The sequence below is a fragment of the Python bivittatus genome, unplaced genomic scaffold (assembly GCF_059951505.1).
Source record: "Python bivittatus isolate LINGU-HERP-01145 unplaced genomic scaffold, Pbiv_v1 ctg000980_np1212, whole genome shotgun sequence".
Taxonomy (NCBI): Eukaryota; Metazoa; Chordata; class Lepidosauria; order Squamata; family Pythonidae; genus Python; species Python bivittatus.
In genome coordinates, this window is record NW_028277125.1 from 45,845,545 (window position 1) to 45,870,320 (window position 24,776).

Below are 24,776 nucleotides of genomic sequence, written 5' to 3' on the forward strand. Positions count from 1 at the left end.
CACTAACTGTGGCTTGTCAACAAATCATGGCTTAGGGTGATCAATGATATAACAAATGTAGCCACTGAAACCCAAGTCTCTAAGTTATGTGGCTTAAAAATAATGTGCAGTAGTGAAGGGTGGCTTGTTCAGAATGAATCAAGCAACCTGAACAAGCAATCTCATGTATTCTTGAGACATTGGAAAGGGGTGATTTCACACCCTGTATTGTAAATATTTTATCAGATGTCTCATATGAAGTGCAATACATTGTGCAGTAATGTTGTTATAATGGATGTGAAGCAAAGCTTTACATATGATTGCCAATTGTTATTAAGTACAGTACATATAGCTTTACTTGTAATGCAGTTTTTTCTGCTTTATAATTGAGCAGGCATTAGGTTCCTACTTAAACAGCATATAAGCAACTTCCCAAACAGATTGGGAGTTTGCTTGTTTTTTGAATTCATTACTGGTTATTCCTTGACCTTTTGTGCAGTGCTGTGGGAGGATCAAAGCTGAGCATCAAAGACCGTGAGACAATCTCTAAAAACATGCCTACTACAAGGGACTCTAACACAGCAGAAAAGACAGCTTTGAAAAGAGGCATTCATTCCTTCAAACACAGGGGGCCACAAAGGATGTGTGCCTCCATACTGAAATCAAGGGAGGGTTGTTAAGCAGGTGATGGAGAAGGTAAAGCCCCTAGTAGAGATTGCTGATTTTTTGACTGTCACAGAGAAGGGGGCAGAATAAAGGTCATATTCTGAAGAGAGGGGAAGGGCAGGTGGGGGCCAGATGGACAGAGAAGGCAGAAAAAATAGTGCCTTAGAAAAGGAGGCAGGTAGCCAATGCAGGGAGGCTAAGAAATAGTTAAACACAGAGATTCTCATATTCTGGTCTATGGACCATTAGTTCTCTTTGAACAACATCTAAGTAGTCCACAAAAAATTTGCAGAGCTGTTGGAGAGAATCTATATATTTCACTGTATTTTATAATTTATTTCCAGTTATAATCTAGTTCATTTTCAACAATTTATCAAATAGGCAGGTTAAGACTCATACAAGCCAAGAGTTTGTGATTTTAATACAGCACTAATACAATATACTAATTTCTTCCCATTAGCAACAACAAAAGAAGGCAGAGGGGCTTTTTTCAGTGTCAATTGGTTTATGCTTCAGGATTTTTTAAACAGTGTTTTGTTTGACAAGATGCCATCAGCAATGAAGAGGGTGAAGGGAGTTATTAAACCTTTTCAATAATTATTACTGAATAAATTCTGCCCCAATATAGAGTTCAGACATTTTCTTTTGTCCCAATTGGCTTTTTTTTTTTGGTCTAATATTTAAAATCTGAGTTATGTGTATACTTTGATTTAGGAGAAAAAATTAATTTGACTCAGTGTAATTGTGATTTACCAGTTATTTTGATGTGACCAATGAACACCTAGTTCATTCAACACCTAGGATCCACTAGTTCAGAGAAATTAATGGAACCGCAGACAGCAGAGAATTTAGGAGAGAGGATACGTGGAGACAGCCAAGAATTACAGAGGTAAGAAAGAGTGTTATTTTCACATATTTCTTTGATGTAACCAGTCAAGTTTTCACCTGAAACCCTTCTGTCTCCATCCAAGGAATGTATAACTTTTTTCTTCACCGTCTATCTGAATATCATCTTTTCATGGCTTCCATGTAAGCTGGAATACAACTCCTTCCCACACTTCAGTGAAAACAACCTACCCTTTACTCTTCCATGAAATATATCTCTACATTCAACAGCATATTCCTTCAAACGCAGGGGGCCACAAGGGGGGGATCCTTTGTGAGGGAAGGAAGGAAGGAAGGAAGGAAGGAAGGAAGGAAGGAAGGAAGGAAGGAAGGAAGGAAGGAAGGAAGGAAGGGAGGGAGGGAGGGAGGGAGGGAGGGAGGGAGGGAGGGAGTCTCCTTTCATTCAACTGTATTAGAAATGTATTGTATTCTCTCTTAATTCTGTTCATTACAGCATAATAAAACACATAATAAAAATGTAATTCATTTTTCTGGAGTATTCCATCTCACAGCATCTTGGCAAGCTATTAAAAATTTGTCTTCATTTTTTTGGCAAGAGCCTTGTACCTTTTCATCTTTAATTTATGAATGCTGCATTACAAGTGACAAGTCTTATTGCACCAGACTCCTACATTATTTATCAGCCATTGATTGATGCCTCATCCCCACAACCCTCCATGCAATATGCTCGTTGAGAGGTAGTGGGAGGAGGGAATAGGGCAGGAAGCATCAATGGCCAGCAGCTGGGGAAACGCACAGGCAGGAAGCATCTGCTCCTCCTCCCGGGCTTTGTGCTCAATTCTTTTCTCAGTCATGACATGTCAATTTATGGGAGTGGCTGTGTCATAGGTTGCAGGGTTTTTTGCAGATATTAAGGATTGGCCAGAGATTTCAAGTTCCCAGTTCAGTGGCAAGAGTTGCTTTTTGGGGATCATGAAAATTCAGTCAAATCTGATGGCCAGGCTTGCTGGTGATAATGAAGAATGTAGCCCTACACATCTGGAAGGTACATAGTAAAAAAAGACAGCTGGGCTCTTACATTGTGGGTTGGGATAATTCAACCTTAAGGGAAAAAAGGTTAGCCTTTAGAAGAGGCTAACCCCTGAAGACACAAGTGCCTCAAACCAGAAGAGAAGAAGGCATAGAAGAGTTTTGTTACCAGCTATGCAACTCCTTTCCTTAACACAGTCAATGGAGATTAAAATTCATTAAGTAGAAACAAGAACCATATGTGCATGTGTTCCATCACTCCAAGACAGCAACTGTATCATGTTCAAGAGACAGAAATTATATTCTTTATTTGGAAACAATGGCCTTATTTAAAGCCATACAAGAGGCATGATGATATGGAGTACATATGGATTGCTGCACAGAAATAATTTTTAGTTTGATAAAATAGGCCTCCACCACAACCTAGCATATAAAAAGAAAATGAATTGATATAAAAATTCAAAAAGGTATTGTAATATTATAAGGTTTGCATGAGGTTTCATTAAGAGTAAACATAATAAAGAGCACACAGCAACCTCTGACTGAACTTCTGAGCCTCCAGCACCAATGACATTTATAAGGAACCAAAGGTAGGCAGTTTTGCTCGGATTAAAATAAGTGATTTGCTATAGAGATGAAAACAACAGAAAACTGGATTAAGCACTGACCTTCAACACCTTTAGGAAAGGCAGTTCTGGCAAGTTAGGTTTTTTTGCTCCATTTTGCAAACAACACAAATCAGTTTCAATGGAGCTTCTTACGCATTGCGGTGCCTAAATTAAATTCTTTGGCCCTTCTGCTGCTGAAGGGCAAAAAGAATCTTCAATTAAAGTTGCAAATGATATTTAATACCAGATTCATACAGTATACTGTCAATCAAAGGACTGCACACTATTATCACCTTAGCGTGTTTTTTCCCTGCACTCCATCTGTAAAGAGAATTCTGAAGCTTCAGCCGCCTATTTTGCCTAGATTTTTCAAAACATTTAAGGAGCTGCTAATGTGACAGATCCACCCAAAATTTCTGCTAGGATGTGGATACACTGATTCAGTGCCTTTGATCACTGCATGCAAATTGACTGATCCTTGCACTGATCTATTAAGTCTACATGGCAGACAGAAGGAACCATAGCATTGCAATGCAGGTGCCATAATTAGCCCAGGGAAATGGTTGCATCCAGCCATCCATGCAGATACCTTGTGGAGACATGATTAAAGCCATAACTTCAGGATGACTGACTCAGTTCAAGCACAGGTATGCCTGCATTCTAGGAGGGATATTTACACATTCCATTATGCATCAAATATTGCCATTTATGTTCTTAAAGTAACCCAAACAAATATTCACTACGGGTAAGAAGATTTGTGCTCTAAAATGGGCATGATGAAGATAATAACGAAAGGATAGGTAAATAATGTCATTCTTATTTTGAGAAAGATTACCACAGTATACTTTAAGCCTAGGATATGGATGTCATAGTATGTGCCTAATCAAATGAAGTAGAAAACACAACATGCAACATGATGAGCTGAAAGAATCAATCTTCAGCTTGAATGCCATCTTTATTTATTGTCCTTTGAGCTTATTCTTGGCTAACCAATGTTATCCTAATATATACTTAATTGTAAAATGATGCTTTAGTTATTCAAAAATAGTAAGCAGAAGACAGGCAATAATCCGTCTTCAGAAACAATCTAAGCAAATCTTTGTATCACAGTTTTCTATATGCTTTTGTGATATCTACAGATTCAAATATTTCATCTTTGAAGTGCATGCTCAGTCCTATACAGGTAATCCTTGTTTAGCGCCTGTTCATACTTACAACAGTGATGAAAAAGTAACTTTATGACCAATCCTCACATTTATGACCTTTGCAGGTCTGTAAGGCAGAGGAAAGCTGAAGTAAGATTGTAAGCACAGTGCACTGTCACTTAGTGACTGCTTCACTTAACAACCGAGTTCCTGGTCCCAATTGTGGTCGCTAAACAAGGAGTACCTGTAGACCTCTAATAGAGAATCCCCTCCACCTTGCAACAATATTCACATATGCTTTCACTATGGTCAAATAGTGTGTTTCCATGAAAACCTAAGTATTTTCTCACCTTCATAGTTTACTAGTGATTGTATCTACTCATGGGTTTTGGAGCAGTAGGGCTGCAAGTATTGCTCTCTTTGTAACTAAATGCTTCATGGGCTGCAAAAATACTAAAATAGCAAGAGAATGCAGAGATGGTTATTGTGCAGCCAGTTTTGATTGTAAGAACAGATGGCTGGAGCAAAGCCATTTTACAATCCCAGGAATATAGGCAGCTCACAAACATGTGCAAGTCCTTCATGAAACCATGATGTTTTTATTAGGTGCTGAATACGAAAGATTTCAAATGAAATGAAGGGCAAGTCACTTTTTCCATTGAATTTGATTCCTGTAGAATTTAAGGTACAGGTAGTCCCTGGGTTAAGAAGGCCCAGTTGAAGGATGCCCCATAGTTAAGAATGGAGCCTACAAAATGTGAGTTAAATACACATTGATTCAAGTTATATACACAATGGTTTGAGTTCATTATACAATACTACTTATACAGTATTATACAATAATACTGCTCTGGCTTACATACAAATTTGACTTAAGGACAGACTTTGGGAACAGAACTCGTTCTTAAACTGGGGACTACCTATATCTGTGGAGTCTCCTCTCCCCAGAATGATCTCACTTCTATGATTCTTAAACATTATTTCACAGGGATTACATGCATGGACACAAACACTCTTTCCTTCACACACGACACCTACACATCAGAGCGGAATTATACATAATATGGGGATTGGGCTTTGCTTAAAAACTATCAGCAGCTCTAGTGCTGACATCAAGCTGAGTCAAGACTGGAATGATTCTGCTTTGATCACAGCAAAAGCACACTGCCAGATTATAATCTGTTCCTGAATCCAGGAAGGTTATATCATGCACATAGGACTGCCAAGATTTGACAGCCAGTAAGAAAGAAGCATGTAAAAGTGATTATATTATTACAAAATGTAACTTTCTCCTTTGGAGTGCTGGTTCACTGGTTCCTCAATGACTTCTTTCTGCTGCATATCAGAGTAGTATGTGGCATCATTTCTTAAAGTCCTTTATTAAAATAGACAACCTCAATATCAGAGTTCTTCTCCCTGATCAGAGTCTGGACTTGTGGTTCCAGGCGATTCACCCACATGGAACTGCAAAAGGAAATAATACACTATTTACTTGAAAGCACACCTCCTATGGATGTGACACCAAGATCTTAGAGGATTAGGGTTACTGAAAGGTTGTGCTTAGAGAATTAGGATTCTACAGGCTTCGACAGACTTTTCTCAATATGATGCATTCTGGAGGTGTTGGATTACAGCGCCTATAATCTCCAATCAGCATGGCCCTCACAAAGCTACTAAGTTGGAAAAGCTGGTTTAGCTATATTTTCAACTTCATGGCCAATGGAAAGGGATAATTATTTCTGTAAGAAAGCAAGTAAAATCAAAGTGCTATTAATTATTCATTTGACTGCACTATTTCAAATATCATTTCAGTATCCAGTTACTTAGTTCATAGGCCAGGCGTGCTGACCCACAAAGCAAGAGACAAAATAGGCAGGTTAAATACAAGACTCTATGAACTCCACACTTCTGTGACCATTCCACAGAAATGTAAAATGTAATATTCAGTATGGAATTGGCCATCAGAATATGTAAATGTCCATTTTTTTAAAAAGCCCTTAAAGCTATGAAGATAACCCTGAATGTATGTGGGCTTGAAAGTATGAAATGTCAGGAGCCAAAGGGCTGCCGTTGGTCAGAAAATGTGCTTTTCAATCTTTCTGCCTTCAGCCTTCTCCAACTGACAATGGCTGTTCTTGTCTGTTGCTGCTGAACAGACCTTTCCAGTTTGACACATCAGAGAATGAATCTGGGATCTTCTCATTGCAAAGCTCTACCACTGCGCTATATTTCCCAGTCCCCAATACTTTGGCATGATCTGCGGGGAAATGCATTCTATAGATTACACTTTCCTGAGAAACATCCAGGAAACAAATACTGCATCTAACTGAAAGCAACAGTAACATGCAAGAATATGAGGAGTACTTCTTACCTCTTCTGTGGGAAGAATGCACAACAAAGAGGTGTAGCAAACACCAAGCTACAGAAAGAAAGACAAGAATGGGAGAAGTACCTTTGGTTGCCACTTCTTCATTGTGTACTCGACTCATGAGGAAAAATAACTATCATGCCCACCAACCACTTGAGTACTATCAGCCATGATTGTCTACAGTATGTGATGGGTTTACATAAGTCAACTTTCCAATACCTGGTCAGAATACTGAGTGAAAACAACATATAATACAATCCTGTACTGTAGTTCTCTTGCTTCCCAATCAAAGTTTCCCTCTAGTATCCAATGCCTTTTCAGGCTCTATCCCACAACATTAATCTAATTAGATTTTTAAGAGGAAGGACTGAATGTTAACCCTCATTCAGCCTCCCTAACCAGTGCATATGATTTGGATTACAATTCCAAAGTGCAGCTACCATCGACAACAGTCAGAAATAATGGGAGTTGTAGTCCAGAATATGGAGGATACCACATTTGGGAAGACTCCAGGATCATCATCTAGTGGTGCTAGAGGACTGCACAAAGCTTTTGGGCTGACAGTACAAGTTAGATACTCAGAATGGAATAGCCAAGACCACACAAAGATCACAGTCCCCCCAAATTTTCACAAACATATGGGAACTCCCTGCTAAATATTGGTGCAAGTCCTCATTAGTCTCTAAGCCAAGTCACATTTTCCAGTACAGAAAATCCAGAAGTCCTGTGAAGTGTCCCTGCATCATGTGACCAAAGTAATATAATATGCTGCAGCATAAAGTTGTCGTCGTCTTCTTCTTCTTCTTCTTCTTCTTCTTCTTCTTCTTCTTCTTCTTCTTCTTCTTCTTATTATTATTATTATTACTACTATTATTTGTAATAATTGAAATATCTTGTATTTTAGATTGTAAGCTACCTAGGAAGGTTCATATTCTTGAAGAGGGTTAGAATATATATTAAAAATAATGGTAATTATTAAAAATAAGGAATAATAAGTAATGACTACTACTAATGTCTGGGTATATTGATATATAGTATACTCCTCAGAATATAGTACAATGTATCTTGCTACTACAAATAAAATATCCTCTTCACCAAATGAGATTTTTCCCCCTAAAAGTTGGACATTACTAGTACATGGCTGGAGAATACAGGAAGTCCCAGAACTATGAGCTAGACATGGAAATCAAAAGAATATTTGAGAAGGCAATGACAAATCACTTCTGTATTGTTGCCAAGAAAACAGTATGGACACCTCCAAACAGCCACCAAGAGCTCAGTTCAAGGGAGACTTTACTTTCCATCTTAGTGGAATAAAAGTTCTGCAAATGCCTTCAGACACTACTGCTACTGAGAAGCAGTGGATACCTTTGAAGATTAGTTATTACTTGGGAGAGGCTGCTTACCCAGTAAATTTAATTCTTCTTGTGATGCCTAAAAAATGAATCTCCTCATTTTTTGCCCCCTTCCCTGTCTAGGTTACTCTTCCCTTCCCCTCATCTTCATCCAATTGTGTTCCCTCTTTTCTCTTCTTGCCTTCCTGGTATATCTAGGGGACCCAAGACCAGAGGAAGTAGGAGACAAGTGCTGGAGGCTGGCAGATGACAGACTTCAGGGGAAATGGAAGCCCTATAACATGGCCGCCCACTTGAGGTGGAAGGAAAGTGGTCAGCTGGGGCTAACTCAGGTGCTGCACCACATCCAACATCAGGTATACCATATCAAATCTGACCCAGTCTGTCACCAGGGCAAGTTTTCTGACACACCAGCCTCTAAATGCTTCAAATGTGGAGATGTGGGAAATCTTGAGAAAGGCTGTCCAAAATGAAGGCCCAAGCAGACCAGGCTGAATCTAAAAGTCATGGGCCAAAGGAAACTCCCAATATAGGTTTAACTAAATTCAGCATAGATGCTTTTCCATCGATGTGGCCAATGAATGTGATAGTGAACGGCCATCTAGCCTTCTACCTTACAGGCCTCAGCATCACTACAAGGCAGCTTAGAAAGCGAACATTAATCTGCTCCAGGACAGTTCTATTTGCACAGGAGAAAGATCTCACTTACGTCAGGCCCACCAGTCCAATCTGCAGAGGAGCATTCATCCAGGGATACCGCTGATGGGAAATACAAAGGAATTGTTTGCACTCAATATTCATATTGTTTTCCAAAACAGAAATTCTTACTCATAGTTTATAGAGGTGCAACTACTTATGTAGCAATCATAGTCATACATTTCTTGAGATGATGTCAGGCCCTTTTTGAGCCTGATGCACAGAATATATAAGCAGAGGCAGAATGTCATGTTGCCTGAAGAACACAATGCCACAGTTCAACACTGTGGCAAGTTCAGCTTCTGCCTTTGCCACAGCCATCCTTCATCCCCAGTGGAATATCTTCAGTGTTGCAAGCATGTCATTCTTACCTGGAAGTAAATCTGACAGAACTCAACAGAGCTCCCAGGACTTGATTTTTGAATAGGGTTAATCTGCTGCTAGGAATATTTCTATTTTTGTTTAAACCCAGAAACGTATCAGATACGGGAAAGAAATATGATTCAAAGCACTGAAAACCTGGACAATTTCCTTAGCCAGAAAAGGGGTGGGGAGCTGGGGAATCAGCAAGACTGCAGAGCATCACAATGCAAGTCCTACTTCTTTTGAACACACGTGCAATGTTGATGCACATAGAAAGCCACATAAGGGGCTTGATTACAATGCTCCATCTGCCATCTTGCTGATTTTGACACAAATGACCGTCCTCATAGAAGCTGTTGTCCTCAGCAATAAATATTTGGTGTAGGAAAGTGAATGATAACACAAACTTTGGAAGGACATCTAAGACAAGCTGCCAAAAGCCTACATTAATGGTTTATAGCAGTGTTCCTCAAAGTGTGGTCTGAGAACCCCAGGGGTTCCCTAAGACCCTCTCAGGGGTCCACAAAATCAAAATTATTTGCCAGCCTATGTTGAAAAATAATACAATAATAAAATCCCATCAAACAATCATGAGAAGCGGTAATGGCAGCAAATGTGGCAATTTTAATTTTTAATACAGTAAATATCAATAAATATAAGCCATACAAACAGAAGTTCTTTTGGGGTTCTCCATAAATTTTAAAAGTGGGAAGGGGTCCTGAGAGAAAAAAGTTTAAGAAACACTGGTTTATAGGAGTCAGAAATATGAGGGGAAAAATACTATATGGTTCCCAAAATCCATATCACAGGGCTAAAGTGGTAGCAGAATATTAGCAATCTCACTGAAGTGACATATTAACCTCATGATAATTTTTAATACTAGGAGCTAAACATGGCATTTGTAACAGGATAGTTTCTTTTTATGTTAAACTCATATTTGCTATTTGCAACAAGGGAAGAAAACCCTGCTTCAATACAGACTTCCTCAACCTGTTGCCCTTCAGGTTTCTGGGGCTTCAACTTCTAGCCAGCATGAGTACCAATTCCAACTATAAATTTGACACATCTGGAGAGGACCAGATTGGAGAAAGTTGGTTTAATTAAAATTTACATGATTTTCACGTTCTTCACCCATCCAATCAACCCTGATTCCAAACATGACAAGTGATACCTCTAAAAAGAAAAGTAAACTTCCTTTTCTTTTCTTGCAGCTGCCATTTGTATAGGGCTGCAACTCAGAAAGCAAAAATGAGGCTTAAACTTTGCCAACTTCCCTCATATTCTTGTGCTAGAAGGGACCCTGACAAAAACATCCTTCTAGCATAAAGACATGGAGGCACATGAACTTGATCAAGAACCAGAGAAATCATACCTTCAAAAATGCTCTTTTCTCTAGGGCATTCATGATCACAGGAGGGATGGCTGTGGGGAAGAAGTGGAAGAAGAGTCAGACAGCACATACATCAACTACATGTTTCCCCAAGGAAGGGACAGAGAAGACCTGCACATACTGGACTCACTGAGATATTTTTTTCATTAGAAACCTTTTCCCCACCTTCAAGGTGCATTCCTCTCTGGAGTGTATGGACTACAAATCCCATCAGCCTCAGCAACAGTTAATGACTGAAGATGAGACTTATTAGTGAAGGTTATTCTAGGAACCAGTTATAGATATGGAAACTTATATTATAATAAATGCTTCTTCTCCTATCTGTCGCTCTCCTAATGCCTCAACAGGGAAGGACTAACATCCTTTCCCTGTAGCATAATTCTTTATACTCTTCTCATCAGAAGCAAGTTCCACTGAATTCAGAAGTTTTAAGGACTAAACAAATACCTGTTATATAATATTAAACCCTTGTGGCTTTCAAGCTCTATGTTCAGAGGTTATTTTAATTTTGATTCAAAATTTCTCATTAAAAAAAAAAAGATGGACAAAAAAGGAATATTCACTGAAATTCAAATATTTATCAAAGTAGCCACTACATACCCATTGCAGGTGCGGCCATGCCAATGCGTGAAATCACCACTTGCACAATAGCTTGCTGGGCTGCCTTTTTCGATTCGCCCAGCCGATTCCCATGTTCATCCATAACGGGGATACCAAACTTTAGCTCCCTATAGAAATGGTTAAGGGGGAAATGTAAGCTCTATTTATTGCAACAGACAGCCTTTCCTTTCTTCTGCCTTTGAAGATGCAATGATTCTTCTGAGATCAAATCGTCATGCTTCCTCTCTTCCCAGGCTAGGGGCAGAAGTATTAAATCTGCTCCCTGTTGCCCACGCTCCTCCCAATAACAGGTTGCTTAGGAACAATGTATTATGGGGCCATAGACCCATTAGGCACTGCCCAAGTCTCAAATAAGATGAGTTAAGCATCACAGATTGCAGAGGTTACAGTACACAATGAACAACACTGTAAACAGATTGGAGCTATGAAAATTAAGAAGGGTACACACATCCTTATGGGTAACAAGAGATTTGGCTTCATTCCTCATTCTGTCTTTTCTCTACAATTCATTATATTGTTTTTTCTCATGTGTTGTATAATACTGATGGTTTATGGCAATAGTACCCAACATTCTCCACTATATGGGCCACCACATGATCAACAAAAGCTTTTGAGGACTGCTACAGAAGCCAGTCACTACAGCATGTGCTCCCACCCAACATTAAATCTCTCTCTCTCTCTCTCTCTCTCTCTCTCTCTCTCTCTCTCTCTCTCTCTCATCTGTCTCTCTAATCTATTATCTATTTTAATCTTCTGATCATATACAGTATATACCCTCACCAGGATCCACCTGCAGTACTTGCATAGCCTACCAGCCATACATTGAAAACCTCTTGCTTATGAACTACAGGAAGTCCTTGGTTGACTTTCCAGCTACCCAGATTCATTTTTGCAGGAAACAGCTGAGGAGAACTGACTAGTATACACCTCAGCTGTTCCCAGTGCTAATTCAACTGGGTGGCAGGAAGCACCCAGTGGAATCCCAACACACTGGAGTGTTTTAAATCCCAATCCATGTTTGGTACTGCATGTATATTTGCAAAGGAGTAAATGTGAAAGAAAGAAAGTTGCTATGTGTGAAGGAAGGAGATGTATGGAGGAAAAGACTAGAGGAAAAAGAATACTGCCTATTCCTGTTTCAAAATCCCAGTTTCTGATTTGAATACACACAATGGAATAATTTTGCTGAAGCTGACTCAGCCTACAGTTGGTATCTATAGACTACTACAACTCTTACTGTGTTTATCTGTTTGTCTGTTTGTACCCTCAAATTAGCCCAAACGTGCATTATACCACAACTATTTTTGAATCAAAGTACCTAAAATCCACTAACTTAAAGAATGCGTAAAATATCTGGAACCCATTAGTCCTGTGGAACTGAAATTTCCATGATGTTCAGACTAGTTTTATTTGCAAAGTTGTGGCCGTTGCAGTGTCACTGTGGTCATGCGATCATGCCAGCTCCCTGCCAGTTTCCCACAAGCAAAGTCAATGGGGAAGTCAGCAGGAAGTCGGAACTTGCTCCCGCTCCCAGTGCTTTTCTGCCCACCCATGATCATTCTGTTTATCTGTTTAGGTAAGTAAATATTGACTTATTATTGAAGTTCATTGCCACTACAATTATTTTTCTATTTATGACATATACTCTTCTTAGATGATCGCGGGACCATCCAGCATTGGGGTAAAAAAAATATGGTCAGCCTAAAATTTAATGTTCATATCTCATCTTACTGTTATCCAATGTTACAGACGTTCAGAATATGCAACCTGTAAGGAATTATTAGGAGTTTAACTTCCTGGAGCAGTTCTCCCATTACATTTCCACCCAACAAACCATACCATCTTACCTTTGTCTCGTTAATGGGATATTAATGCAATTTGCAACTGCCACAGCTGCAAAAGGCACATAGCGTCCAATGATTGAGGGCAAATGCTATCAAGGAGGGGAGGGTTGAAATGAGGAGAGAAGAAAAAGATTCGTGATACAGACTAAATTAATAACATGATGAACAGAATTATATTTTACAACAGGGTCACTGATGCAGTCAGGAACTGCCATCAATTCCTTCTGTTTTTCAGTTCCTTTGAGAATTCACCATACAGATATAATGAAATTTCAGCCTTCATTCTTCTACTATGCCAGATCCACTGTATACTGTTTTATTCATGCACTGGATTATACAGAGGGGCATAAGTGCGGCTCTCTGATTTGCTAGGCAAACCTCTTAGATAGGCCAACTGGTGAGAGAGCTCAGGCTTAAAACACATTAACAAAACAGTCTCAACTTCTAGCCCTCTGCTCTTCTTTTGTTTAGTTTTGTTCTTCTTTTGGGGCTAGTGTAAGAATTCTGAGTCTCTTGTTAGCATGAGATATAATCTAAACACAATTAGGATGTGTACATAGCCAAAGGTTGACTACATAGGACTATCACTGCTTTTCCAACATCTAAAACGCTTTATAAAATGCAAGCTAGCATGACCCTGAGAAGCAAGGCCTCGTAGTTAAAACCTATATGCTTATCTATAGGTTCCTTCTCATCACCAAGTCAGTGTGTTATCCATCAGTCCTTGTGCCAGCAGAAGACTCTACAATTTGCTGCACCCATTGGAGACCCCTGTCCTGCCACAGGAACACCAGTGCTTATTTATAATGTTCAGAGTACATTAAGAACAGGGATTGGTGGATTGGTGGATTTTCCTGGCTTTTTTCCCCCTCCCATAAATATCACCAACCAGGTGAGTTTTACAGATAGCTATATTGATAGATTTAGCCATTTGTCAGAACTTGCTGTGGTTTTGCATAAGTGTTCTGCATGGATGCTTTCAAAGGGAATATCAGATGACAACTGAACTCCTTTCAAACATGTTAGTTTCTGGATGCCAGAAAAGTGCTATAGGTTTAGTGAAAAGTAGCCCAAACAACAGTTGACAAGCATGGGGAAAGTTGCACTGTGAACTAGCTACAGCCCTGCAACATCCCCACTGCCACCGTTGGTCAGGGATCAGCTCAGAGACCGGATGCTTACAGGGGGAGAACCCAGGTTGAACAAACCCAATTCTCCCACTGTCCAAATCAAAATGCTCTGGATGAAAATATTAGGGACTAGAAGGTAATATCTGTATCCACACCAGCCTAATGTGTTCCATGGATAACAAGCAGATCCCACCCTCTATGGAACATCTGACTGCAACACTGACAAACTACAAGATGGCTTGTTAGTTACTTGAAGAAATTTGCTTCAGGCAGCTTTAAGCTGGGTCAGGTATGAGTTGGGGTAAGATGAAAGCAAGGTTATGAAGCAATGGCAGAAAAAAAGACATTGCTTGGGCATGTTTGTGGTCAGCTGCAAATGGAGAAAGGCCCTACATCTGCCTGAGATGCAAAATTATCTGAAAGGAAGACTTTTTCCCCAAAACCTTTGAACTGGAAGAGTAATTCTTTAAGAATCTGGTAAGGAAAGCAGATGAGTTTTTCTATCTAATTTTCTCAGGTGTTGGAGGGTGGGGGCATTACATTCAGAATCATCTTCCTTTCGGATAAATGTAGTATACAGTACAAGAATTACTATATTAGGAATTTCTTAATATTTGTATGTATACAGATATTAATACATTAAATCTATTGTACTAGGATAGAAAGAGTGAAATTGTTAGCCTGGCTTATTAATATGCGATAAAGAACTATCCATGAACTCCATAGCTAGACTGCACCAATATCCAAATGTCCATGATAAAAATGAAGCCTCCTGCTCCTGAAACAAAGAGGCAGATCATGTGGTAACCAAGTAAAGAGACAAAATCATTTTTGTAAGCGAGGTCAAATGTCTAACCCTCATTTCAGAGATGAGGAATCCTGTCTTCAGAGTGGCTTGATCAAGAAGTGCATGTTTTCCCTCTGTGATGTGACAGAGCCAATGAGTCTCTTACCTTGGTGAGAGATTTGAGTCCTAGCGCCGCCGTCACAGCTCCAGTAGTAGCACTGATATAAGCAGTGCCCAATTGTCTGTAAAGGAAGCAGACAACTGGGTGACACTAAGACACTCCCTCCTGTCTAACCTAACCCCAGTCCTTACTCCAATCCCAGAATTGTGGCAGGGTGGGTAGCAATCTTACACACTGTAGGCTATAAGCAGCCTCAGAGTATCATAGGGCATATATACTACCTCTGATCAGGGATAGGCAAAATCAAAGTTTTCAGATTGTATTTGGGGCTGGTTGGAAGATTAAGGAGCATAATGGTGCCTTAAACCTTGCAGAAGCTTATGGAGCCTTTCTATAGGGGTTTAAGGGCAAAATGAATGACAAGTTTCTTAAAGCCTTACCAAAATACAAAAGTACCAGACTGAAAATGCCAGTCCTGCCCACTCGGATGACATCACTGGTCTCTGAGGACACAAAAATGAAGCATGGCACACTAGGCCAAAAGAGGCTGCCTACCTTTATCAAATTGAGCCATGCCTGTCACTCAGGTCACTCACGGTTAAAGTCTCGGGAATAAGTAGGTTTATTTTTTCACATAGTCTCCAGCATTGTTAATTTCCCCTGCCCTCTTCATATTCCTTCTGCTTCTGCACAGCAGTTCTCTTCCACAGAGGTTGTATCCCAACACTGCTAACGTCACCTCTCCCTTTAGTCTTCCTTTCTAAAATGCTCAACGATCCCCACTACTTCCCATCACTTCCTCACTTACACTTTGAAAAATCATCCCCCTGAACTCTCCAACATGGAGGACAAAATTGTTTATTAAATATCTAACAGTACATACCAGCTCAAATATGTATTAGAAATACTGGCTGTGAAATGCATCATTTTGTAAATGATGACGCATTTGAATTCTGAACTCATGGACCTAATGTGGATCATTTCTAAACCAAAACAGCATCAATCCAATTCAGAGGGAGGTATCACTGCCTCAGGCACCTTTCATTATTACAATATGCTTTACATAGAACTAGCCATGAAAAGCATTCAGTACCTACCAGAATGAAGCAGCTTGTAGCTGCATCTTGATTTGCCCATGTAATCCCACTACTTTTAGAGCTGCGCTGGTTGCCAGTTGGCTTCCAGATACAATTCAAGGTGCAGGTTATCACCTTTTAAAACCCTACATGGCTCAGAACCTATGTATCTATGGGACCACTCTCCCAATAGATTTGCCTGTGCAGTAAGATCTGATCAAGTAGGCTCCCTCTGTATCCCCTCACTTAGGGAACATCACTCTCAGGATCACAGAAGGGAGCCTTTTCAATTGCTGCCCCCCCTTCTGTGAAACAGAGTTCCCCCAGAAATCCAAATAGCTCCTATCCTATTGAGTTTTAAGAAGGTATTTAAACTTGGCAATTCCAGCAGGCTTTGTGGATTAGATGTTGTGATTTTGTTCCCTTTAGCACTGGATATTTTTTCTCTTTCCTTTTGGTTAATGTAATTGATATTCCTGGTACTTATGTATGTTGATACGTTTTTTATTTTATTATTTTATTTTTATGATCTTAACCCAGTTTACGTATGTTAGATATGTGTACTGCTCATAATCATCAACAGTTGGAGCAACCTATAAGCTCAGTAAACAAAGAAAACGAATAAAATGGTGAGGTGGAAGTAATATCTTCAGGAGTACAAATCATATCTGGAATTAGAGAACAGGTAGCACTGAGATCTCCTGTTCTGCTTCCCAGGTAAACACTGAGTCCTGAAAATGGCACTTCCTAGAAACTGCCATAGCTCATGGCTGGCATAGGGCCAGGTAGCTCAAGACCACTGGATGCAACTCTTTGCAGGGAAGTTTATAGTATTCACTTCCAGTTACTTTGGGTAAACCAAGTGTTTTCTTACTTGACAGTGATAGGTGCATCTCCACTCCGGTTAGTATAGTTAACAATGGCATTGAATGACTGGTTCACCCATTGCCAGAAAACCACAGCAGGAGCCGTCCTGCAGGAAAAGAGACAATAGAAGAGAATATATGTAGTCCAGGATTGAACTGTGGCGTCCCTGGTGCTCTCTCAGCTTGGTTGTTTGCTTGCAGATGTTTCATTGCCCAACTAGGCACTGATGATGTTACCTAGTCGGGTAATGGAATGCCTGCAAGCAAACAACCAAGCTCAGAGAACACCAAGGACTCCATGGAAAAGAGACAGTCAGGTCTGCCAGAACCATCGGGCAGGCAAGACAGAAAGCTATCAGAGAAACCAAAATGCCAGGCTAACCCTCTGCATCCTAGGAAAACTGTGCTTGTTTGTCTTAGTGTACAATCACACACATTTGTGCATACACTTCAAGAGGCCTAGCTGTGGTTTCCCTTATTAACAAGTAAGTTGCAAACATTCTTAACATGCGTCCCTGCAAATGCCTACATTTCTAAATGGTTTTACATACATGCTCATCACTGAAGCCACTCAGGACTTTCCAGAGAACCCATTTGCATGCATGAACACCTTTGCTAATTTTCATACATAGTTTGAATTTTAAAATGCTGCATTGCAGTTATTTATATGCATAAAGCATAAAATCTATACCTACCATGCTCACAGTTTTGCATAAAATGTTATCACATAAAATAAACAGACAATGGTATACTTTAACAACTTGGAGAATAAACCAGACCTAAGTGTACAATGTGAGTGTCATGCAATTAAAGCAAGGGTGTGGAGCCTTCAGATCTGGGGGAATCTGCCTTATTTAGAATCCCAAGATCCACTAACCAGAACAAGGCAACAAATAGGCACTTAGAATTAAACAGTTCTGAGGTCAGGACTTTGTTCTGAATATCAGCTACAGATGGAGAAAGAAATGTTGGGGCTTGCGTTTCATCCAAACTTATTTACATCATGCTTCTCAAATCAAAATGCAAATCAAAATGCTTTTCTTTTTTGGAACCCTTTAAAGAAGATTCACAGAGCAATATATCTGCTGCAGATATATATGCTGCAGAGTATATATGTACTATCACCCACAAGTTAGGAAAAAGTCCATACAAAAAGTATGCATTAGGAAGAATCTACACCAAAATCCCTATAGTCAGTTCAAGGTTTCATTTTAAGCCATTGGAAGAATGAGAAAGTGAGCCAAACTGAAGTTGACAGACATGGCCTTCATTACCTTTTGCACACTTCTGGCTTTAAGGACCTTATTCTCCATTCCTTTCTAGTGCTTGAAAGTCAAATGACCAGATAATGCTATTTACCCCAATAAGCTGTGTCCCCTTACTTTCAGATTAAAGCCAAGCATATATCATGCAGGAGACCAGCATCTTTTTCATTAAAACCAAACATATTTGGCAGGGGGGAATTAAGATAATTTCCCCCCTATCTACACTGCTTTCTTGCCTTAAATCACCTCCTCTGATCCAATATTGAAACTTACTGGGGGAAACAGCCATATTGTCTCTTCTTCCCCCTGCCCCCCCCCCAACTAATAGCAGCTTGAGCAATCTATGGAACAAAAAAATTATATTTCTAGCATACTAATCAGGTCTGAATATTCCCTTGACCCCAGGAATTGCTATTTTTCATAAAGTAAAATAAAAGCTGCTCTCTCATTCATTCATCACATGCCTCTTTGGCCCTTAGTTATGGGTGTCTTATCTCACACCTCTCTGTATCCTATGCCCACACAAGAGGACAGACCTTAGTAGATACACACGTGCCTGTAGAAGGTGAGCATGCATCCAGTGATGGTCATGTTCATAGGCACTTGGGCAGACATACGTCCAATCAGGATCATCTTCTCACCAGTGTCTGGATGGAAGGCAGAGTCACAGATGTATTTTGCCCGCCATAGTTGGTCCTCAGTCAGGCCTGGTGCTACCTTACCCATTCTGGAAAGATCCACAAAAATGAAAGGAAAATGATGGTAGTTCAAAGAAATGAAATGTGATGTTGTGGAGATTGCTGAAGAAAAGATTAATGCTAGGGGTGGAGATAGGTTTAGGGAACAGAGGGGCTATATTCATAACTCCCAGAATCCCCTAGAGCAAAAAGGATTTCAGAAAGGAAGACCGAATGGAGGCTCCTTGCTCTTCTCTTCACCCAAGTTCACAGGGCCCAACCTCCCTAAGCTTCTGTCGAAGAAACCCTAGGCTACATTTCTTCACACATTCCAAATCCTAATTTGGGATTGCATAAAAAGATCGTGCAATAGTCTTGAGCTACCCCAAGACTCCCACCACTAAATTACTACTACAGAAGTTCAATCAAACAAAAAAGACCTTCCTCAGATCTTCAGTGAGAGTCACCTTCCCAGCCCAGCTTCACCTGTATAAATTCTCTTCCCTCTACTTTCACTGAATATATTCTATTTATCACAGGTACCCTGCTGAATGTTACAAACAGTAGATAATGCTCAGAAGAACAATGGAGGAGGAGGAGGGACAGAGGGAAAGAAGCTCTATCATCCCAGCATCTAGAAGAGAGAAGTGGAAACGGAGGATCACAGTTCCATCAGGTGTTTTAAACAACTTGGACCAAAAATATACATGTTAGGATTCTCTCTTGTCATTACAACTGCCTCCCACCAACTCTCCAAGAGAACCTGTAATCCTGTATCACTCTTCGGGCATCTTCTAGGGCCTTGCTAGAAAGCAGAAGGTTGCGGGGATCTGTCACTGTGAAGAAATGCTTTGCTCTCCCCATGAAGGTGTTCTGATCCCATCGTGGCTCATTTATGTTGATGAGCAAAGACAGTTCTGCAGACATTCTGTGCAAGAAGGCAAAGAAAGAAAGCAAAATAATCATATCATTGCACAGCGAATACAGAGACACACAAGAGATTGACACATCCTCAATTTACTACCATTCTATCTTTTCCCCTGGTTAAGATTTGGCATTCAGAGTATTTGGAGATTTTCAAGAAAGATACAAAATATATGGTACCCTTTCAAGAAGAGTATGTTTTCTGCTGACTTCCTTTGAACCTAATAATAACTAGAGTGGGGAGGGAGACAGGCAGATATGGCATATACAGAGGTGTGTTTATTCACTTCAAAAAAAATAATACTTCCTTGATTATTAGTCCACTACTCACTAAATGGCTCCAAACTTGCATACAAATTATGATGATTAAGTCTACAGTTTACTACAGTATCCACACAGCCATCCTATGGAGCATACACAACACCAAAAGATCCCATTCCTGATATTTGCTAACTGAATGGCTTTAACTAGCAATCCAGAAAGTAGACAATGGTTTTAATATACTTGGGCAAGCTCATACAGACCCAGGTGATCCTTCAGATAACTCAGACTCCCAAATCAGAGCCTTGAGTTTGGTCTAGAAGGCAGCCAATGAAACTTATCTGTTCTTTTAGCCACACAAATAGCTTTTTTACATGCAATGGCACTTCTTAAAACAGCCATTGCTTTTAGAGACCAAAACAGGCAACTTCACAGTGATGCTGGTTGACATTAAGCTGTAGTTTGTTTTAAATTTGGTTTGTTGAATAGGTCATAGATTGGGGGCACATGTTAACCAGCTTGATAGGTTTGTGGGACATGACCATCTTATTGTCCTGAAAGCTGCCTCCTATTAAAAACTAATTGGCCATCCCATCTAACAGAATAGGAATAAGCCATACAGGAATATTTATCAGACTTGTGCAAGGCCATCCTGAAATGTATTTCTCATTTATACCCACCTAAAAGGACAACAGATCATATTTTGTCCTTGCCCCTCTCTCACATCCTGATGTGTTCCTGCTTTGCTCTTGAGACACTCTTCATTCTTGAGGAAATCTGCCCAATTAGTATCACAGTATTCTCTGGCATGGTTCACAGCTCATGCTAAATCAAATTGTGATTTGTGTGGCTTTGGCTCAGCCACTGTGGTTTGTAAACAATGGTTTTGTCAGCATATTGTGTAAATTCGACCAACTGGCATTCAACAACCCATGCTTAAACAAGCTATGATTTATTGCCTCAGTATCCTTTCCTAGTTATTGTGCTTTCTACTCCTGCAAGGTATGTATCAAAGCAATGCTGGGCCACCGCAATATACATAATCAATTGATCAACATTATATGTTAATTATTTCTTAGCCTTTAAGACTAAGCCAAAATAATGCTTTAATAAAGGTTTTTTTTTTCATTTTAAATTACTGAAGGCAATAAGATTTCCATCAGCACTAGAGAAGGGCTCCCTCCTACCATGATCTCTGCACTTTCTAAAGAAGCATTGGTTGCTCTTTAAATCTCATTTTCCATATCCAGCTTAGTTCCTAGGCAATAAGAAAAACAACAAACATTCTCTTTCCAAAGAAAAAGGTCAATCTCTGATATTCAAAAGTACTTTCTAAATGGAATAGTCCTTTTGAACAAAAATCCGGGTAGGCACAGTGACAGCAAAAAAGAAAGGCTAGTGTAATGCACTGTTAGAGCCAATGCTCTGAGCTTTTCCTCAAAACAAGCGCAAGGATTCAGAGTGAATCCAATAATACTTCATGGATTTAAGTTCTGTTCCCAGTAGTGAACAAAAAGGGCATCAACAAAGAAATGAGAAGTAGGCTGGGGTTGGGAAAAGGTCTAACAAGTTGGCTAAGTAGATTATCTCACTTTTCTCAATAATGAAGATTTTTTCCACAATTTTCACACATAGGAGACCATTTCTATGACTGTTGAAACCAAAGAAATTAAGGGGGGAGAGGAAAAAATATTCAAATGCATAATTTTTGGCCTAACTTTAAAAAAAAAGTTCTGAATAATGAGATCCTTGTGTTTAAATTGTAGGGCACTATTCAGAACCAAAAATAAGCACCTGGGATTTGCTAAAACTTGGTTCTCTAGTCTTACTAGCAGGACTTGATCTTTGTTTTATCTTCCATCTTTGTAAATCATCTCTTTTAATCACAATTGTCTGAGGGTGGAGTAGGCAGCACTGGTCTTCAACAATTTCACACCTACCTTCAGGGTAGTGGCTATCATTTTTGCTGTTTAATAACTATATTGAGTAACTGACTGAGATCAACAGGGCATATAGGTGCTACTAATACAAGAATAGAGAGCCAGTTTGGTGTAGTGGTTAAGGCACTGGGCTAGAAACCAGGAGACCATGAGTTCTAGTCCTGCCTTAGACATGAAGCCAGCTGGGTAACCTTGGGCTAGTCGTACCCTCTCAGCCCTAGGAAGCAGGCAATGGCAAACCTCTTCCAAAATCTTGCCAAGAAAAGTGCAGGAGTCAACAATGATTCAAAGGTACCTCCCCCCCCCCAAAAAAGAACAACACCCAGCTGTGTTTTTTTCTCTGCTCATTAACATGTGATAGTGGCAGATGTTGGACAGGTGTTTGGCTACATGAGGACCAATAAACAGAGTGATCCCTAAGAAGATGGAGGTGCTTTGGATTGGTGGCTCACAAGTTCAGGAATGGACTAAGTGGCTCTGGATGGAGTTGCACTCCCCTTGAAGGAGCAGATGACCATCCATGGAATTCTCCTGGATTCATCTGTCACTCAAGCCCAAATGGCCCACAGTTCATTTGATCAGGTGCAACTGTCTGCAACCCTTTTGGGGGAGGGGTGATGTGGCCACAAGTAACTGTGCTAGTTCCATCTCTGGCCTGTCAGATTAGAGTACTGCAATGTGCATGGAACTGCCCTTGAAGGTGGCTTGGAACCCACCGCTAGAGACAGGGCTGTCCACACTGCTTTTATTAGAATGATGAAAGCAACATCACAGTATTGCACCTCAAGCTCTCCAACTTTGGGACATGCATGAGATGCTGCAACACACATAGAAAAGGAGCGGGGCTTGTGTTGCAACCCCAAAATACTATGTTTATCACTCAGACCCCATTTTTTCCCTCTGCCCCATGCAGACACTGCTGGCTAGATATCATAAAACACTGATCCTAAGGGAACTATCACTGGCTGCTATAAACAATGTACTTCAAAATTTTGTAATGTTCTTTAAAAGGAGTGTCCCTGCCAGTATGTACCTACTCAAACATTAATATCTGTGGAAGATTGCTGCTCACTGTCTCAGAAGTATGTTCTGGGAAGATTCAGGAGAGGGCCTTCTCTGTTGTGCCATTTCAGTTTTGGAAGCCAGTCTGGGCCACCACTTGCTTCTTGCTGCCAAGTGAAGAGCTGGTTTTTTGTCTCATGGGCTGACAATGTGACAAAGGTGACACTGTGACATTAGGCATGTTCTCTAGGTCCAGTTAGCAGGAAGTCTTCATACAAGTCCTGTAACTATTGCTATTTTAATCTTTCGAAGGAGTCCTTATTTTTTATTTATTTCACTGTTTTATAATTTTATACTGTAACTTGAACATACCGGAAATCCATATAATAGCAAGCAAGCTATAAACATTTTAATAAATAAATACATGGACCTAATTTAATCAGATGTATTCTTTGGAGGATTTATAGGGCTGTCACATGACGCTTGGCTGCATGAGTGGCAGATGATCTCAAGTTAAAGCCTATTTCAATGTCATGTACAGCCATTTTCATTACTTTAATTGTTTCATTAATATACACTGGCTACATATGATTGAAACAGGCATTGACATTTGAGCACCGAGCACAAATCTGTGCTTAAATTATAGAAGAATCAAAGAGGGCTACTTAGACATTACTTTTAAACTGCTAAAACCCAGTCCAGAATTTGACCAAATGCCTCCATTCCAAGGGAGCAACCTCTCCCTTTTCCAACAATTTATACACACATACAGAAAGTCTGAATTCTATCAAATAGAGGACTTCCCCTTCCAATTCGCAATCCAGGTTGTAAATTAGTTTTTTTTAAATCATTGCCTCCTACAATAGTCATTCAATCATTTCAGTCCTATGGGCAGAGCCCTTCCCACGCAGCTTGCATGCCATGTAGATATCACCTGTCCTGACACCCTTTACATGTGGGGGTTCAGCTCCCATTATTCCTGCCATAGAACCAATAGCCACCCTGGACAGGAAAGCTGGATAAGGGAAAGTGGGTATGGTGAGTACAGTCTTGGAAGACTGTAGGGTGATGCAACCTGAAATCCCACTAAACTGTGAAAGTCACAAAGTAAATTTAAGCCAGTCCTGAAATTTCAAGTAAACCTCTCAGTTTAGCATGACTCACAGGGTTGGAGCCAGTACAACGTGAGGAAAGTTGCGAGCACAGAACAGAAATCCCTGTACAGCTGAAGAGAAAGAAAGATCATCTGTTACAGTCCGGATAAGACGTCCAGCCCACGCGAACCCTGGTCTAGGATGGATGTGTTACGCGCCATCCTCTCCCTGCCTATGGGCACTTTGGGACTCGCGAATAGCGCTCATTCCCCCTTCCAGCGGGACTCGTGCACGCAGGAGCTCGTGACGCGACCGATCTCCACCCAAATCACTGACTCATTTAGGAATGGGCAGAAAATATCCGCCGGCGGGAGGGGAATCGGAACAGATGATGAACAGAGCCCTCCAAGCTGTGTGCGAATGGAGGAAGAGGCTGGATCCGCTTAGAAGCCGGTTTAAGAAAAGGCAGGAGGCAGGGACAGCGAGCAAATGATGGGCTGAGGGGGACGCGCGACCTTTAAGACAATCGACTCACTCGTTCCTACGAGCGGCGGCTGCAACTCAATCGCTCGGCAGCGGCGCTGAAACTGCGGGGCGCTCAGCTCCCAAGACTAGCCCCTCCCTAGGACTGCCAGGGCTCCGAGCGCAGCAGCCCGTGGCTGAGAGAGCCAATGATCGCCGCGGAAGCCCGTCGAAGGGGCAGGGCTGGGGCAAGCAAGTTAC

The 24,776-nt window shown here is 40.5% G+C and overlaps 1 protein-coding gene across 5 annotated transcripts; it reads right to left on the reverse strand.

The window, feature by feature from the left end:
* Positions 1-1,880: 1,880 nt before the first annotated feature.
* On the reverse strand, positions 1,881-24,722 carry SFXN3 (sideroflexin 3). 5 transcript variants are annotated; one of them, XM_088131712.1, is made up of 12 exons: positions 24,589-24,675; positions 24,124-24,184; positions 19,596-19,760; positions 18,712-18,882; positions 16,899-16,997; positions 14,994-15,069; positions 12,914-12,999; positions 11,046-11,173; positions 10,428-10,477; positions 8,706-8,755; positions 6,645-6,692; positions 1,881-5,737 (listed from the first exon to the last, which is right to left on the reverse strand). In XM_088131712.1, the coding sequence occupies exons 3-12, from the start codon at positions 19,757-19,759 to the stop codon at positions 5,641-5,643; spliced, it is 969 nt and encodes a 322-aa protein (XP_087987838.1). In that variant the 5' UTR covers position 19,760; positions 24,124-24,184; positions 24,589-24,675; the 3' UTR covers positions 1,881-5,640. The 5 variants fall into 5 exon arrangements, with proteins under 5 accessions (XP_087987838.1, XP_087987835.1, XP_087987837.1 ...); XM_088131709.1 differs by lacking the exons at positions 24,124-24,184; positions 24,589-24,675 and adding an exon at positions 23,030-23,159; XM_088131711.1 differs by lacking the exons at positions 24,124-24,184; positions 24,589-24,675 and adding an exon at positions 22,995-23,109.
* Between the last annotated feature and the right edge of the window lie 54 nt (positions 24,723-24,776).